Consider the following 16,526-nt stretch of genomic DNA (forward strand, 5'->3'; position numbering starts at 1 on the left):
CATTGAACCAAGTTTTTAGAGAAGCTCGAGAATGGCCCATCATTCCTTTATTGGAGGAAATTATCACTACACTCTCCAGATGGTTCTATGAGAGAAGGACAAATGAAAATTCTTGTCCAACACCACTTACAGTTGACGCAGAAGATATAATGAGACAAAGATACGAACAATCAAGGTACATGAGAGTTACACCCATTAATCTAAGTGAGTTCCATGTTAAAGGTGAGCCACTAGACGGTCTAGTTAATATTGAGGAACATTCTTGTACATGTTGAGAGTTTGACATTGATAAGATTCCATGTATTCATGGAATCGCTGCAGCAATGCATCGTGGAGTAGATGTTTATAGTCTATGCTCAAAATTCTACACGACTGAATTTTGGAGGATGGCTTATGCAGAATCTATTTACCCTTTACCACCTGAAATAGAATGGCTTCTTCCAGAAGAGGTTAAGTCTCAAGTCGTTATTAAACCAGTTAAGTTAATTCCCCCAGGGAGACCAAAGAATAAACGAATTCCTTCGAGAGGAGAGTTTCCAAAGGAGAAGAGTAATTCTGCACCTGAATCGTCATCAAAGAAAGTAAAGGGTAAGGTTTCTGATGTGGATGGGGGAAAAAAGCAACGGAAGTGTTCCAATTGTGGATGTTATGGGCACAACAAAACCACATGCAAGAAGTGATTATTTTTCAATTTATTTTGGACTTGGTTTGATGTGTTAATGTTTTGATAATATTGTGTGATTCATATTTTGGACTTGGTTTGATATTGAGATATATGTTCTTTTATTGTGTTATTGGAGCCTTTTTAGACATTTCAAACATTTTAAACAGGCAGTCGAAATTTTAGACAAACTGTCGAAATCTTTAGACAAGCAGTCGAAATTTTAGAAAGTCATGACTAATTGTCAAAAATGTATAATGAATTAAGATCCAATTCGGCATGATAAAGTGTTGTTCTAATACTATAAACACAATCATCATAATAGTACCTCAATAGATTATCTACCACTCAATCCTTGATCATAACAGTAGTTTGATTGAAATATGTACCACTCAATCTGTAATCATCATAATCTCATAAAATGTTAAACAAGTTGTCGAAATTCATGGCTAATTGTCAAAAATGTGTAATGAATAGATTATCTACCACTCAATCCTTGATATATGTTCTTTTATTGTGTTATTGGAGCCTTTTTAGACATTTCAAACATTTTAGACAGACAGTCGAAATTTTAGACAAGCTGTCGAAATCTTTAGACAGGCAGTCAAAATTTTAGACAAGCTGTCGAAATCTTTAGACAGGCAGTCGAAATTTTAGACAAGCTGTCGAAATTTTAGACAAGCTGTCGAAAGCTTTAGACAGGCAGTCGAAATTTTAGACAAGTTGTCGAAATTTTAGACAGGCAGTCGAAATTTTAGACTAGCTGTCGAAAGTCATGGCTAATTGTCAAAAATGTATAATGAGTTAAGATCCAATTCTACATGAGTAAGTGTTGTTCTAATACTATAAACACAATCATCATAATAGTACCTCAATATATTATCTACCACTAAATCCTTGATCATCATAGTAGTTTGATTGAAATATGTACCTCTCAATCGGTAATCATCATAATCTCATAAAGATTAAGTTTTCTTTAACTTTATAAAATGTTAGACAAGTTGTCGAAATTCATGGCTAATTGTCAAAAATGTATAATGAGTTAAGATCCAATTCGACATGAGTAAGTGTTGTTCTAATACTATAAACACAATCATCATAATAGAACCTCAATAGATTATCTACCACTAAATCCTTGATCATCATAGTAGTTTGATTGAAATATGTACCACTCAATCTGTAATCATCATAATCTCATAAAGATTAAGTTTTGTTTAACTTTATAAAATGTTAGACTAGTTGTCGAAAGTCATGGCTAATTGTCAAAAATGTATAATGAGTTAAGATCCAATTCTACATGAGTAAGTGTTGTTCTAATACTATAAACACAATCATCATAATAGTACCTCAATAAATTATCTACCACTAAATCCTTGATCATCATAGTAGTTTGATTGAAATATGTACCACTCAATCTGTAATCATCATAATCTCATAAAGATTAAGTTTTCTTTAACTTTATAAAATGTTAGGCAAGTTGTCGAAATTCATGGCTAATTGTCAAAAATGTGTAATGAATAGATTATCTACCACTCAATCCTTGATATATGTTCTTTTATTGTGTTATTGGAGCCTTTTTAGACATTTCAAACATTTTAGACAGGCAGTCGAAATTTTAGACAAGCTGTCGAAATCTTTAGACAGGCAGTCGAAATTTTAGACAAGCTGTCGAAATCTTTAGCAGGCAGTCAAAATTTTAGACAAACTGTCGAAAGCTTTAGACAGGCAGTCGAAATTTTAGACAAGTTGTCGAAATTTTAGACAGGCAGTCGAAAGTCATGGCTAATTGTCAAAAATGTATAATGAGTTAAGATCCAATTCTACATGAGTAAGTGTTGTTCTAATACTATAAACAAGTTGTCGAAATCTTTAGACAGGCTGTTGAAATATAACACAAAGAAGTCTGAAACAGAAACATCCAACACAAGTAGTCTATAACAATTTGTGGTATACCAGAACTGTTTTATACATAAACAAAATACCATTCCATTGCCTTTGCTAATAAATATCCAATACAAGTCATACTATAAGAGTTTGATACATAAACAAAATACAATTCCAGATTTTCCTTTACTATGGATCCCAATCTCTATTGTAGATTTCACATGACATTTTTTTTCGAAAGAAGACAATATTGTCATCGTGAACATAATTCATGTTTAGCCCGCACATGTCGAACTCGATATGCTTGATGGCAAATATTCCACAATCTCCACTGCATAAAGCAATTACAATTATATAACTAAGTCAAAATTAATCAAATCACATACAAATGTTCGGATGAAGTACCTGGATTGCTCAGGAATTTTGTGAAGACGACCCATAAACTTACCACTTTGACGAAGCAAGTACGGTAGCATGCACCGGAAAGGCTCCAAGTGTTTGATAAATTTTCGCTCAAGTGTGAGGTTTATATTACTATCAAACACTACAATCTCCCACTTCTCCAACTTGACTGCCAAAGATACCCAATGTTTGCCTTCGATATTTAGTGGTGCGTAAAGTGTGTGAACATTCTCCCAAGCCTTTCCTCTAAGTGGTTTCTCACCATTAACATACTTAATAAAAACATCATCAAATACAAAGTCCTTGTAATTTTTACCTAAATTGAACTTCTCCCAATGTCCGCAAAGCCACTGAGAAAAGAATTCATCAAGAATGGCGACATTCTGATCAAAGAGGTCATGATACTTTTGTGACCTTTTTCTCATGCCCCATAAAGCCTCATCTATATGCTGCATTAGTAATATCATTTTAAAGGGTAGCGTAAGAAAACTTTCATTTATAATATTTGAACAAGTAAAATTAAAATACAATTATACTAACATCAGTAGACAGCCATGTTGCTGGGGTAAATAACTGTTCGAAGTATTTCCTTTGGTAGCTGCCGGTTCCACAGTTAATTAACATGCTACACACATCAATTTTTAAATTGTGTTAGGCCTGTAAAGACAATCATAATGCAAGGAAAAATATTAAATTAAAGTACCTTGTGTTGTTCTCATTGAACCACTTCATAAAAGCCTCTTCCTTGTGCTCATCAATCTTGCGAAATGGATCAACTTTGAACCCTTCACCTTTTCTAAATTTTCTCCTTTTTGTTGGGTCTGTATATGGTGTCATTAGGGCAGGAGCACGTTTCCTTTTTCTCATTGGCCTAGGATGAGGAGATGTGACCTCAACTTCATTTTCGTTATTGCAAACAACATCATCACCATTAAAAGTAGGTGGAGTGACATAGCTATATGCATCTCCGCACTCACCACCATCAACTTTTATGCCATTATGTTTAGCCTCCAACTCAAACTCAGGTTGATTAGATTTACAACCAGAACTACGAACCATCATTGATAACACCAAGTCCAATTTGGAGTCCATTTCATCTTGTCGCTTCATCAACTCATCAAAACGAGTGTTCATTTTCTTCTCCAAATCAACCCATAACTTTATCACATTGCCCGAATTTTGATTTGGATTGACATTTGAAGCTGAAGGGCACATTTTTTTATCATCTGAAACATCAACCTTCTCTTCTTCCTTATTGTATTCACTCAAAACAGGATTGCAAACCTTAAGTTTTTTAACAAAGGTATCAATCAAGTCATCGGCTTTATCATTCAATAACTCAAAATCCTTCATGTATGGTTGGCACTTCTCTAACTCAGAAGCATGGAGGATATGATGTACGTCAATCTGTCAAACAAACATATAACGACTTAAATTTACCTTACCCATATTAAAATTAAATTCACACATCACCAAAATGGTAATTTTGACTTACTTTTCCATGAGTAAGCTTCAATGCCTGACTAATCTCTTTGTATTCGGGCTCTTTTGCTTCCCAATGTAAGCAACGAGGAGTCACATTTCCTTCTTTTGGGTTTGCAAATAAATTTCCAAGTAAAAGTATTGCTTCATAAATCCAAACCTAAAAAACCAAAAATCAAAAGAGATAAATTAGACAAACTAAAGACAAGATACTGATGTTTAAATTCATTCAAATATATTATTAAACAACTAACCTGAAAAATATAAGGAAAACCATATAATTTGTATGATTCTTTGCTTTTTTTCCCACCAACCTTATTTTGGTACTTAACAGACTTTTTCTTCAAATTCGTCTTCAAACCATCTAATGTGAGATTATAACATAACCTACCCCATGGATATTTGTTAAAGACATCAAAGTCCTCAACAATACCCATGTTTTCCTCCCCTATAGGTTGTGCAAGCTCATGTGCAAGCACAACTCCTTCCAAACAATAAAGCAAAGCAAGTCTCAAATGATCCCAATTTTTCTTTATGTATTTCTTCTTTTTTTTCAACTCGCCTACTAGATTTTCTTCACTCATATCCACAAACATAGTTTCCAAATCTTTAAGAGTAATGTGTCCTTCTATGTCCCTAAAATACTCTTTTTTAAGCCTATTACCCTTTCTTAGACTACTCAAGTTTGGGTCATTGGATTTTCCGCAATTAAAGCCACTAATCAATGCAAACTCGTGCATTGAAAACCTAACAGGTTGACTATCAGTAATAAACCATAACTCATTTTCTTTATTAGTTTGTACCCGCCTCTGTAAAAGAAAATGTATCAACTGCCCACTACTCTTCGCTAGATCGATTAGTTTAAGAAGATGACCAAAACAAGAAGCTGTGAATGCTTCCAAATCTTCATAACAAAGTAGTGATCATATATTCCTCAACACTTGTATCCTGTAGGCTACAGATACACGACTTGTAAAATGTTCATTCTCCATCAATATCGGTCTTAGTGATGGTATGTCTAAAGATTTCACCTGTAAAATTATAACATTATGAATCAATTATATTCTTATTCTTACTTATCCAACAATGATATCATTCTATTATTTATTTATTTACCTTAGACAATAGCGGTGACGGTTTCAATGAATACTTTTCATTTGTCTCTTCTCTTGCATGTATTGGAAGAGAAGATGATTTTTTTGGAGACTTGCTAACTGCTTCTTCTATTGCTTGAGTTGGAGGAGATGCCGATGTCATTGGAGACTTTTCTGTTACTTCCTTTATTGATTGTTTTTTAGGAGATGCCACTAATGAAGTGCTTGAACATCCAGACACCATTTTTCTTGTAATAATACTACTTATAAAATATTCAGCAAGACCTGAGACAAATAATTTACAATTTGACAGTCCAAAACGAAATACCTATTACAAAGAATGAGACAAACAATTTACAACTAACCTGTCCAAAATTAAGTACCTATTACAAAAACTGAGTCAACCAATTTAACCCGTTCACAAACCATGCTCAAAGGCTTATTGTCACTACAATATATTCCTAATGAAAAATATACAAACAAATACTCTATCCTAATAAATTCAGTCATGCATTGTGCCTATTCTAGTAAATAACCCAATTGATTTGTTCAGAAATCACAATTCAACGCAGGAAACCAATCAAAGTGTTACTAAACATGTCTAATTTTAGGCCAGCTAATCTGGAATTAATGATTGAAATTAGTGTCACTACTACAAATTAAATCAAAGTTTGCTGACAATAATAGTGTAACAAATAGTTTGAGAAAATAATAATAATAATGTAACAAATATTTTCCTTATATGTACAGAAAAAGTTGAGTATTCCGGCTACAGTGTCTCATGTGGTGAAGTACGTACCACTGCTACAAGAAGAAGTGGAGGAACTAAAAAGGGAAGAGCTTTTGTCAAGGATAATTCGAGGCAGCAAGGGAATACTAATACTCTCCAAAAAGTCAGACAAAATAAAATACACGGCTGCAAACTCATTATCTTCCATTTCAGCAACTAAACTCAGTGAGAAAGAAATTGAAGTTCAAATAAATATAATCCCCACCTATCTTCCATTTCAGTTCATGAGAAAGAAATTGCAGTTCAAATATATATAATCCCCACCTATCTTCCATTTCAGCAACTACACTCAGTAAGAAAGAAATTGCAGTTCAAATAAATATAATCCCCACCTATCTTCCATTTCAGTTCAAAGAAATTGCAGTAATCCCCAACCTATCTTCCATTTCAGCAACTAAACTCAGTGAGAAAGAAATTGCAGTTCAAATAAATATAATCCCCACCTATCTTCCATTAACCAAACATTTATTGTTTTTTTTTAAACTACAAAAACAGTTTTCTGTTCTCATTTCTGAGAACAAAATTTTGAAAACAAAAAACAGAAAACAATGCCAAACATACCTAGTTTATTTTTGTTTTTTTTATCACAGTGATTGAAGAACAAGATTTTACAGGTAACGATGCTCTTTATTTCTTTTTATTTTATTTTAAATTATTACTGTACATAGTTGTAATAATAAGTCCTTATCAGATTTTTTTTAGTTCTTAAATTTTGATATGAGACACATTTAAGTAAAAAGAAGAGTAGAATCCAAATCAAAACCTCTTTGAGATTAATTAGATCAATCAAGATTCTCGATCTATGAAAAATAACCACCTTCAATTAGATAAAAAAAAAAACGTATAAAAAATCAAACGGTGTATTAAATGAAAAGATTACAGTGGAAAAAATTAAATATAAACAAAAATATATATTGATAATGATAATGAAGGTGATTGATTGTGTGTATCAAGCTAAATCTGGTATTGATTGTTTCACAGCACAGTGACTTAATTTGGATGATTCTTTCGTTCTATTTTCTATGTATGGCTAGCTCAACATCTCTTAATTACCTCTTTGCCTATGTAACCTTGATGAAATGTCCTATAACTCAGAGCAAATTGCAATTCATGAGAAAGAAATTGCAGTTCAAATATATATAATCCCCACCTATCTTCCATTTCAGTTCAAAGAAATTACAGTTCATTATCTTCCATTTCAACAACCCATCAGGTCAATGAGAGAACAAAGAGACGAGGTGGAGGGATGGGTTGCATACCTGCGTCTCCGTGAGTGACGGTGCCGTGAAGGAGAAGACCGGCTGTGTGTGCGTGAAGGAGAAGACCGGCGTGCGTGAGTGAAGGAGAAGACCGGCGTGCGTGAAGGAGAAGACCAGTTTATGGATTTTTGATGCGTGAACCCCTCCGTGAAGACTAGAAGAGAACGATGTGTAGGGATGCGTGAACCCCTGCGTGAAGACCAGAAGAGAACGATGAGACCAGTTTAGGGATGTTTTTGGGAAAACCAAGTTTGGAATTTTTAGTGATTTTTAGTGCGTGAAGACCAGTTTAGGAGTTTAGTGCGTGAAGACCAGTTTAGGAGTTTAGGGATTTTTAGTGTTATGAATTTCTTTTTTATTTTATTTTTTGTCAAATAAAATGAAAGGGTAAATGGGTAAAATTATACCCATTCATTTAAAATAGAGGCCATTTAGCTAAAATGTTTTGAAAGTAGGTTATTATGCAAAATGCACTATAAAAGGGGTCTATTTTCACCAATTTCTCATAAATTTTATTATACAATATATGCTGCCCACTCTTTGTCAATATAACGAGATTATATATTGCCAATATATATAAATTAATATTTTTATTTTATATAAAGTTACGAATGGAATAAGAGAAGTAACTAAATAACACATATGTGTACATATACTACATACAAACAACTCGCATATTAGTTTTATTTATAGAATTTATTAATTATTTTTATTAAATTTATATTAATGTCATATAAATTTCAAATAAATATCCTATTTTAAATAAATAATTTTTTATTTTTGTTTAAGTTTATGTTTGTTCTAGTTTTTGAATTTAAGAATGCAAAAAATATTATATATTATATGTTTAATGTAATATTAAATATTATACGTAGATTGTAAATTTAAGTTTCTTGCTAGTTTTTTTTAAAAAAAATAATAATTTGTTGCTAATTTATAGTAGATTATATTATATGTTTAATATGATATTATTCTAACAAGTTATTTTAAGTTTAATTTAATTTTATTTAAGTTATAAAACGTATGTTTTTATTAATTTTAAATATTATCATTGTAAAATATCTCAAAAATATCATATTTTAATTTGTTTAATTATTTATTATTTTTAAATAATTATCATTCTAAAATATCTCAAAAATATCTGATTTTAATTTGTTTAATTATTTTATTTTGAAATAATTATCATTGTAAAATATGTCAAAATTATCCTATTTTTATTTTTTATTTTATTTTATTTAAGTTTAAGTATTTACAAACTATGTTTCATTTTTTAGCTTGATTTGAGGGTAATCTTAACCCTTTTAAACACGAGTTGTCTAAACTCCTTCTAACTTTACTCTCACAAACTCAAACCTCATACCAAACACCCCCTTGGGACCAAGCCAAGCCATCAATGATTCTCAATTTTATTTACAATATAAGAACTATTAGTGACTGTACAATTTTGGAAGAAGAAGAAGTGTCGAACATTTTTACAATGAAAAGAAACAAAAATATCATCATTAACATTAAGGGACATGAGTACCACCACTAATATGGGATGTTGAAAATTGAACAACAACAAGGCTTGAACTTGATCAATCACATTGCAGGAAACTAAATCAACACAAAAGATTTACCCTAGTTCAGCTCCATGATTGGAACCTACATCCAGTAGTGAGCTCGTCCACACACGAGTCTCATTCAATCCATTACAAATTAGTAAGAACACTACAAACCCAGCCATTCTTTGGCAACTCTTAATCTCAGAACCCCTTTCGTGAATATATCTCTCAAAACAAAACTCAAGTAAAGAAAAACTTATCTCTTACTTTCTCTCCATTTCTCTCTCTGAAAAACACACCTCATGCTTGGTTCTAATAATATCTGCTATTTACAAAGAGTAAGCACGTGCTAGTGCTCAAGAAAATAAAATAAAAAATAGGATTGAAGGAAAAACTCAGTAAAAATAAATCTAAAAGGCAAAATGGGAAGATTGTTACTATGAGAATTAACACCACATGGGAGACCGGCAATACGTCCCGATAATTAGGGAGACATTCTAACCTTGGACACGAGGTTACCAACCTAGGGTTTAGTTAAGCATTAAAAATATAAATGAAATTTCTAATTCTTAGATTTATACTACAAGAAAATAATTGATTTAGCAAGTATACTAAGCAACACATATCTACTAAGTATACTTACTAACTTGGTGTTCCCAATATTTTTATGGATATCATATGAGTTTATTATACATTTTTTTTTTCATCGAGGCCTATCGAGGCAAGAAAAAATCATAATATATCTGTTGACGCGGTTCTTCGCCAACAGGTAATTAAGAGAAGAAGAGAAAGGGATTAGTGCTGAAAGTAGAACCGTCACAGATATGAAATCTTAGAGAATGAACTATGTGACTCAAGACACGTTTTTTAAGTGGTTCAAAGGTTAAAATCCTTCTACTCCACTAGTCAATATTATTGATGTATTCTGGGTATTTGGTTTACAAAGTATATGGCTCTTCAGAGACTATTTTTTCCAACCCCTATCAACTCCCAGGGTCCCCATATTTATAGGAGAAGGCACCTGGAAGTTGGTAGGGAGGTCATCTCGTGACCTTACCATTAGTCATATCAACTCTGTAACATTTATGATTAATTCCTAAACCTGACACATAAGTGTGGTCTAATCAGTATGTAAGGAGATAATGGGCCGCACGGCCCAACCCAGCCGTGGGTGTCTGAATGCGCACGTTCCTGATGCGTGCCCGGAAAGTCAGGGAGATATCGGACACGTGATGTCAGATATAGGCACGTTTATCTTGCGTGTGTTGACTTCACAAAGGATCAGGAATCCACGAGCATCAGCTCGCACAACGAGCTTCTTCACTGACCCAACCTTCGGCCTGAAGGACTCCTCCCCCCAGTGTTAGGCAGCATTGGCGAGTTCTTGAGGATACCTCGAGCTAAGTGGGTACGACCTGGAAAACTAGATCTCTGACCTGGGGAGGCTTACGGACTAACCTTGATTAGTCCGAGGCCCGACCTGCTAACCAGCCCGTGGGAAAACCAGGGCGTACATCTGCCCCCCAAGCTCCTGCTCGTGGTATATGACGTCATATATAGAAGACCACAGTAGGGGCTTTTAGACTTCCCTACAACCCTTCACATTCCATTTTTTGTGCAGGCGTCTAATACGTGGAACGCTGTGGGTGGTGACGGTACGTTTTACGAGAACCGCATTTAATGGCCTAGCCTATTGCCCAGCCGTCGTTTCATATTTCGAGTGGAAGGCCTCGGATCCCTCACTAGGGTCATCCAAGAGCCTTCTTCACGTGATCCTTCCCTTATATAAAAAGGGGGTGGCCATCCTACGCACGGACCACCCCTTCATTCAGAAATTTCCCCAAATCTCTTTCCTTCTTCCTTCTCTGACTCTCAGAAGAACGAAACCCTCGCCTCTACTACTACCATTTTCCTTGTTCTCAAAGCTCAGGCGCACGAGTTTCTCCAAAGCTTTGGAAGCTACTGCATTGACGAGGCTCCTACCAACGCAACACTCACGTTTTCCATCCAGCCATATACTGTAAGTTTTCTGACCCTGTTCATTTTGAAAAAGAAATGCCACTGTAGCTTAGGTAAAAAAAATTACTGTAGCCGCATGCAAGGGTTTTCTGGGTTGCGTGGGTAGGAGGGTGACAGCCCCTTTTAGGCTAGGGCACACTTGTTGTAGGAAATTGCCTTAGAGTATGGGTTTCAAGATGCTTCTTCAGGAACAATTTCTGGTTAGGATTTTTAGGAACTTTGGGTGCAAAACCGGGTAGCTTAGGGGATACGCTTCAAAAGCGGTTTTGCATTGTTCTGCCTGTTGGAACTTCCCCCCCAAGGCAAATTTTTACTCTGAGCCCCCTGACACACGAATTCCGAGTAACCTGGGATCTGTTGGGAGCATATGCGCGTGTTCATTGAACCGCGTGGTTCCACTCTCCACGGGCTGGGCTTACCTCAGCTCGTGTAAATAATAATTTCTTCGTCCTTCTGCTTGGGTCGCCTTTTCTAAAGTGTTTTCTTTTGTTCGATAGGCGACCAGATGGCTCCAAAAAAGGACTTGCCTCAGAAGAACGTGGGAAGCTCGATCTCCCAGCAAGAGAAAGGAAAGGCGGTGATGACCAGCTCGCCGATCCCCCACTTTGGCCCGGCCATGGAGAGACAAGTCGAGGTGGCCCCCGACGCATTCTTTGAGGCGGAGAGGATCGTCTCAAAGGGGACCGACCAGGCGAAGATCAATAAACTTTTCCTCACCCACAAGATCCCACTGGGGAAGCCCTCAGTCATAGCCCGACCTGCCGCGGAGGGCGAGCGGAGCTGTACGCTGCTAGACGAATCGTTCGTGGCCTGGAGCGGTGAGCACTTCAAGGCAGGGGCCTTCCTCCCCCTGGACCAGTACTTCGCCGACTTTCTGAATTACGTGGGGCTGGCTCCATTTCAGCTCCCCCCCAACTCCTACCGTCTGCTAGCGGGGTTGAGGTACTTGTTCAAGAAGCAGGAGTGGGAGGTCCCTACTCCTGCTGATATTTTATATTTCTTTTGCCTCAAAGCCAGCCCGGATCAGCGGGGGCGAGGTGACGGGTTTTACTATTTAACCCGTTTTCCAAATACGACGGCGGTCATCGAGCTGCCAAGTCATCCAAATGACTTCAAGGACCAGTTTTTCATGTCAACTGGGTTCCGGAACTGTGAGCACTACTACTTCAATCGTCCTCGTAAGTGGACCCTAACCCTAGCTCGCCTTTTGAGTTTTGTTTAATTTTAGCTCCCCCGTACTCCATTCTGACTCCAGCCCAATCTTCCAGCCATCTACGCGAGGACCGAGAAGTCTGCGACCCTCGGGGGTCAATATGAAACACTGGCGGGCTTGCCCCCCAGTGAAAAGGACTACCGCGTGCTCGTGACGGACGAGACAATGGTGTTCTGCAAACTAATTTTTCCAAATCAGACTCTGAACCTGAAGAGACCCCGGGGGCCGCCCCCAGCTCGCGCAAACAGACCTATCCCCGTGGAGGAGGTCGCGGAAGAGGAGGACGAAACAGCTGAAGTTCCGCTCGTGAGGAATAGAAAGAGGACCTTGGAGGTCGCTCAGGGGATGGACGAGGAGAGGATCCAAACCGGAGCAGCTGCGGGTCCTTCCGGCCAAGGTAACCCTTATTTGTTTAAGAATGTAGATAGGGCCACTGCAGACCCCCGACTGGTTAGGTACAACCCTAGGCAGATCGTCCATCGTCACGGGAGTGATCCGGACCTGAATACACTCCTGCTCCATTGTGTTGACCGGCTCGTGCTGGATCACCAAGAGAGCCAGCCTAGGGGTACCATAGTAGTAGATAACACCCTAGCTTTTAGGTCAATCCTTTTTTAGGAGTATGGAACCAACTTACGCACATGGCCATCACTTCAGAGGGGTACCTATGCCCCGGGGCTAAGACAATATGTAGAAGAGTCAAGCCCCGAGTTAGAACCGGACCTAGAATCCGCGCCCGTTCGTGAGATAATTGTCCTAGGCTCTTCCAGCTCGGGGGGTAGGGCTCCCTTAATATTCGTATACTTTTTTGCTTTTACCCTCTGCATGTTTGCTAACTTGTAATAACCATGTTTTTGTCTTTAGCAGAAGAGATGTCTCAGCCCGAGGGTAATTTGCGGGGTGTAGTCTTCGGCGGGAATCCCCCAGCAGGGCCAAGGCTGAAAAGGCTCCGAGAGTCCAAGAGCGCGGTCGGGGCCTCCACCAAATCCCGGGCTAAGGAGAAGGAAAAGACCCCGCCATCCCAGGTCGAGGGGGTGATCCTCCCCGTTGCCCGAGCAGGAGACATGCCCCCGCCGCCCCAGCGGTCTCCACCATCCACCCAGGACGTGGTACTGGAGGTCGGGGCTCCCGTGCTCCCGGACGTACGCATACCGGTCAACTCCCATGATTTGGGAAAGATCCCCGAAGCATTCCAGGGGACGGTGTATGAGTCGGCGAGCTATGCCGTCGGCCGCTTCTACAAGCTCAAAGAGAAGGATCTCCGGGCTATCGAAGCAACGAGCCCGGTCCGAGTCATAGAGTCTTCGCTGGACATGACTTTAACGGCAATCTACCCCACTCTTTTAAAGCTGTAACACTTGCACAATGCCTTGTTTTTCCACTTAGCGAACTTATCCTTCCTTTCTCGCAGGGCATTACTACCACTCATCGAGGTATCGCCAGGACCAAGGCTCAGCTCGAGGAGATGGAGGCTGAGCGCCAGGCCGCCCTTCAGGAAGCTCAGGCGGCGAAAGACGCGCTGGCGACTTCGAAGGTCGAGCTAGAGAGGAGTCGCTCTGAGAACCGAGAACTTAAAACCTCCCTTCCCACTTCGCGAGCAGATCTCGAGGCAGCAAAGACCGAGGCCCAGACTGCCCTGAAGGCCGCCTTGGAAGCTGAGCGGGCCATCTCGGAGCAGTCCCTGCAGGACATGTTCTATCACTGCTGGGCTCATAACCCGGATGCTGACTTCTCCTTTATGCCGCCGGACCTCTGGGCTTTTTTGCTGCCGAAGCTCCAAGCCTGCCTAAACAAAGAGGCACCGCCCTCGGAGACTGGGGAGGCCTCTGGCGCGGTGGAGCAGGACGAGACTGCGACCTCAAAAGGACCAGCTGACGAGGCCTAGGGCACTTCTCTTTGAGCATTTTTAATTATTTTTATTTTCTTTGTAACCTTTTCACGAGGTGTTTTCACCTCGAGACGATTTACTTGGCCATCTTAACTTATATATATATTTTATATATAAGCCTAGTTCATGCTAACCGTTATTTATATCCCGAGCTCTTTAAGAAAAAGCCACGACCAATAAACTTAAGTTAACTTCTAAGTTTTATGACCCGGTTAAAACCAGGAACTTATTTTGAAAACTTAGTTCGTGTTAACTTTTATCCATATCCCGAGCTCTTTAAGAAGAACCACGATCAATAAATTTAAGTTAACTTCTAAGTTTTATGACCCGGTTAAAACCAGGAACTTATTTTGAAAACTTAGTTCGTGTTAACTTTTATCCATATCCCGAGCTCTTTAAGAAGAACCACGATCAATAAATTTAAGTTAACTTCTAAGTTTTATGACCCGGTTAAAACTAGGAACTTATTTTGAAAACTTAGTTCGTGTTAACTTTTATCCATATCCCGAGCTCTTTAAGAAGAACCACGATCAATAAATTTAAGTTAACTTTTAAGTTTTATGACCCGGTTAAAACCAGGAACTTATTTTGAAAACTTAGTTCGTGTTAACTTTTATCCATATCCCGAGCTCTTTAAGAAGAACCACGATCAATAAATTTAAGTTAACTTCTAAGTTTTATGACCCGGTTAAAACCAGGAACTTATTTTGAAAACTTAGTTCGTGTTAACTTTTATCCATATCCCGAGCTCTTTAAGAAGAACCACGATCAATAAATTTAAGTTAACTTCTAAGTTTTATGACCCGGTTAAAACCAGGAACTTATTTTGAAAACTTAGTTCGTATTAACTTTTATCCGTAGATAAGAGTCAACACCTAAGTCGTTAAGGAGACCTGGTTATGTCCAGGTACCATATGCCCCCCAAGTAACTGGGAAAGGGTCTTTCGTGGTTACTTTTAAAATCACACTTGCAAATAAAAAGAAACATTTGATTCTTATTTATACATAGAAAGTGGCCCTCCAGGCCTTACAAGTGGATCACTGATAGTATTTCTTTAAGTGGATGGCATTCCAAGTCCGCGGGATCGCCCCTCCATCAAGTCGAGCTAACTTATAAGTTCCCTCCTTGATGACTTTGACGACCTGGTATGGTCCTTCCCAGTTCGGTCCCAAAACCCCATCTTTGGGATCTTTACCGGCCAGGAAAACTCTCCTTAGGACCAAATCGCCAACGCTAAAGACGCGTTTCTTGACCTTGGTGTTGAAGTAGCGAGTGATCTTTTGCTGATAATGGGCGAGTTGAAGTTGCGAATCCTCCCGCTTTTCATCAATCAGGTCTAGGGAATGGCACATGAGTTCGTGGTTCCGGTCTTGGTCGTAGGATTGGACTCTATGCGACAGAACCTTAACCTCCACGGGGAGGACTGCTTCACTCCCGAAGGCTAGGGAGAAAGGAGTGTGACCCGTGGGAGTTCGATGCGAGGTCCGGTACGCCCACAGGACCTGGGGGAGCTGGTCTGGCCAGACCCCTTTTGCCTCGTCTAGCCTCTTCTTGAGGCTCGTCTTTAGAGTTTTGTTCACAGCCTCGACCTGGCCGTTTGCCTGGGGATAGGCCACGGACGAGAAACTTTTCACAATTTCGTGCCTTTCACAAAATTCGGTGAACAGAACGCTGTCAAATTGGGTGCCGTTGTCGGAGACGATCTTCTTAGGAAGGCCAAATCGACAAATGATGCTTTTCACCACAAAGTCGAGTACTTTCTTTGACGTTATTGTCGCCAATGGCTCTGCTTCGGCCCACTTGGTGAAGTAGTCAATGGCTACCACGGCGTAACGGACCCCGCCCTTCCCGGTGGGCAGGGCGCCCACTAGATCTATTCCCCAAACGGCAAATGGCCAAGGAGCCAAGATCATTTTTAGCTCGACCGGAGGAGCTCGGGCAACCACAGCGAATCGCTGACACTTGTCGCACCTTTTCACATACGAGACTGAGTCTTTGGACAGAGTCGGCCAATAATAACCTTGCCTGAGAACCTTTAAGGCCAGGCTTTGCCCCCCAGTGTGGTCTCCGCAGAATCCTTCGTGAACTTCCTGCAGGATGGCCTTCGCTTCGCTTGGAAGAACGCACCGAAGGAGAGGTAGGGAGTGCCCACGTCGGTACAACACTCCTTCGACTAGCGTATATCTAGGAGCTTGATAAAGGACTCGTCGTGCGTCGTTACGCTCTTCGGGTAACCTGCCCTTGACGAGATACTCAAGAATGGGAGTCATCCAGGTCGGCCTAATATCA

The 16,526-nt window shown here is 39.1% G+C and overlaps 2 protein-coding genes across 3 annotated transcripts; both read right to left on the reverse strand.

The window, feature by feature from the left end:
- Window positions 1-127: 127 nt before the first annotated feature.
- LOC133801706 (uncharacterized) lies at window positions 128-5,187 on the reverse strand. 2 transcript variants are annotated; one of them, XM_062239962.1, is made up of 6 exons: window positions 4,684-5,187; window positions 4,443-4,589; window positions 3,651-4,354; window positions 3,488-3,572; window positions 3,264-3,396; window positions 128-561 (listed from the first exon to the last, which is right to left on the reverse strand). In XM_062239962.1, the coding sequence occupies exons 1-6, from the start codon at window positions 5,167-5,169 to the stop codon at window positions 458-460; spliced, it is 1,659 nt and encodes a 552-aa protein (XP_062095946.1). In that variant the 5' UTR covers window positions 5,170-5,187; the 3' UTR covers window positions 128-457. The 2 variants fall into 2 exon arrangements, with proteins under 2 accessions (XP_062095946.1, XP_062095945.1); XM_062239961.1 differs by having other exon boundaries at window positions 132-561; window positions 2,994-3,396.
- Window positions 5,188-5,215: 28 nt separating this feature from the next.
- Window positions 5,216-6,103, reverse strand: LOC133801707 (uncharacterized). The gene is made up of 2 exons (XM_062239963.1): window positions 5,546-6,103; window positions 5,216-5,460 (listed from the first exon to the last, which is right to left on the reverse strand). Exons 1-2 carry the CDS (start codon window positions 5,765-5,767, stop codon window positions 5,353-5,355), a joined length of 330 nt encoding a protein of 109 aa, XP_062095947.1. The 5' UTR covers window positions 5,768-6,103; the 3' UTR covers window positions 5,216-5,352.
- Between the last annotated feature and the right edge of the window lie 10,423 nt (window positions 6,104-16,526).

Source organism: Humulus lupulus, chromosome 9 (assembly GCF_963169125.1).
Source record: "Humulus lupulus chromosome 9, drHumLupu1.1, whole genome shotgun sequence".
NCBI classification, from domain to species: Eukaryota; Viridiplantae; Streptophyta; class Magnoliopsida; order Rosales; family Cannabaceae; genus Humulus; species Humulus lupulus.

What these genes read in the sequence shown, in the direction of transcription:
- LOC133801707 (XM_062239963.1), bottom strand. Translation starts at nt 5,767, where the DNA reads ATGGTGTCTGGATGTTCAAGCACTTCATTAGTGGCATCTCCTAAAAAA. An exon ending in CGTCACCGCTATTGTCTAAG is followed by an intron (nt 5,461 to 5,545) that starts GTAAATAAATAA and finishes ATAATTTTACAG; the next exon opens with GTGAAATCTTTAGACATACC.
- LOC133801706 (XM_062239961.1), bottom strand. Translation starts at nt 5,169, where the DNA reads ATGCACGAGTTTGCATTGATTAGTGGCTTTAATTGCGGAAAATCCAAT. An exon ending in GTTTTCCTTATATTTTTCAG is followed by an intron (nt 4,590 to 4,683) that starts GTTAGTTGTTTA and finishes TTGGTTTTTTAG; the next exon opens with GTTTGGATTTATGAAGCAAT. An exon ending in CAACATGGCTGTCTACTGAT is followed by an intron (nt 3,397 to 3,487) that starts GTTAGTATAATT and finishes TTACTAATGCAG; the next exon opens with CATATAGATGAGGCTTTATG.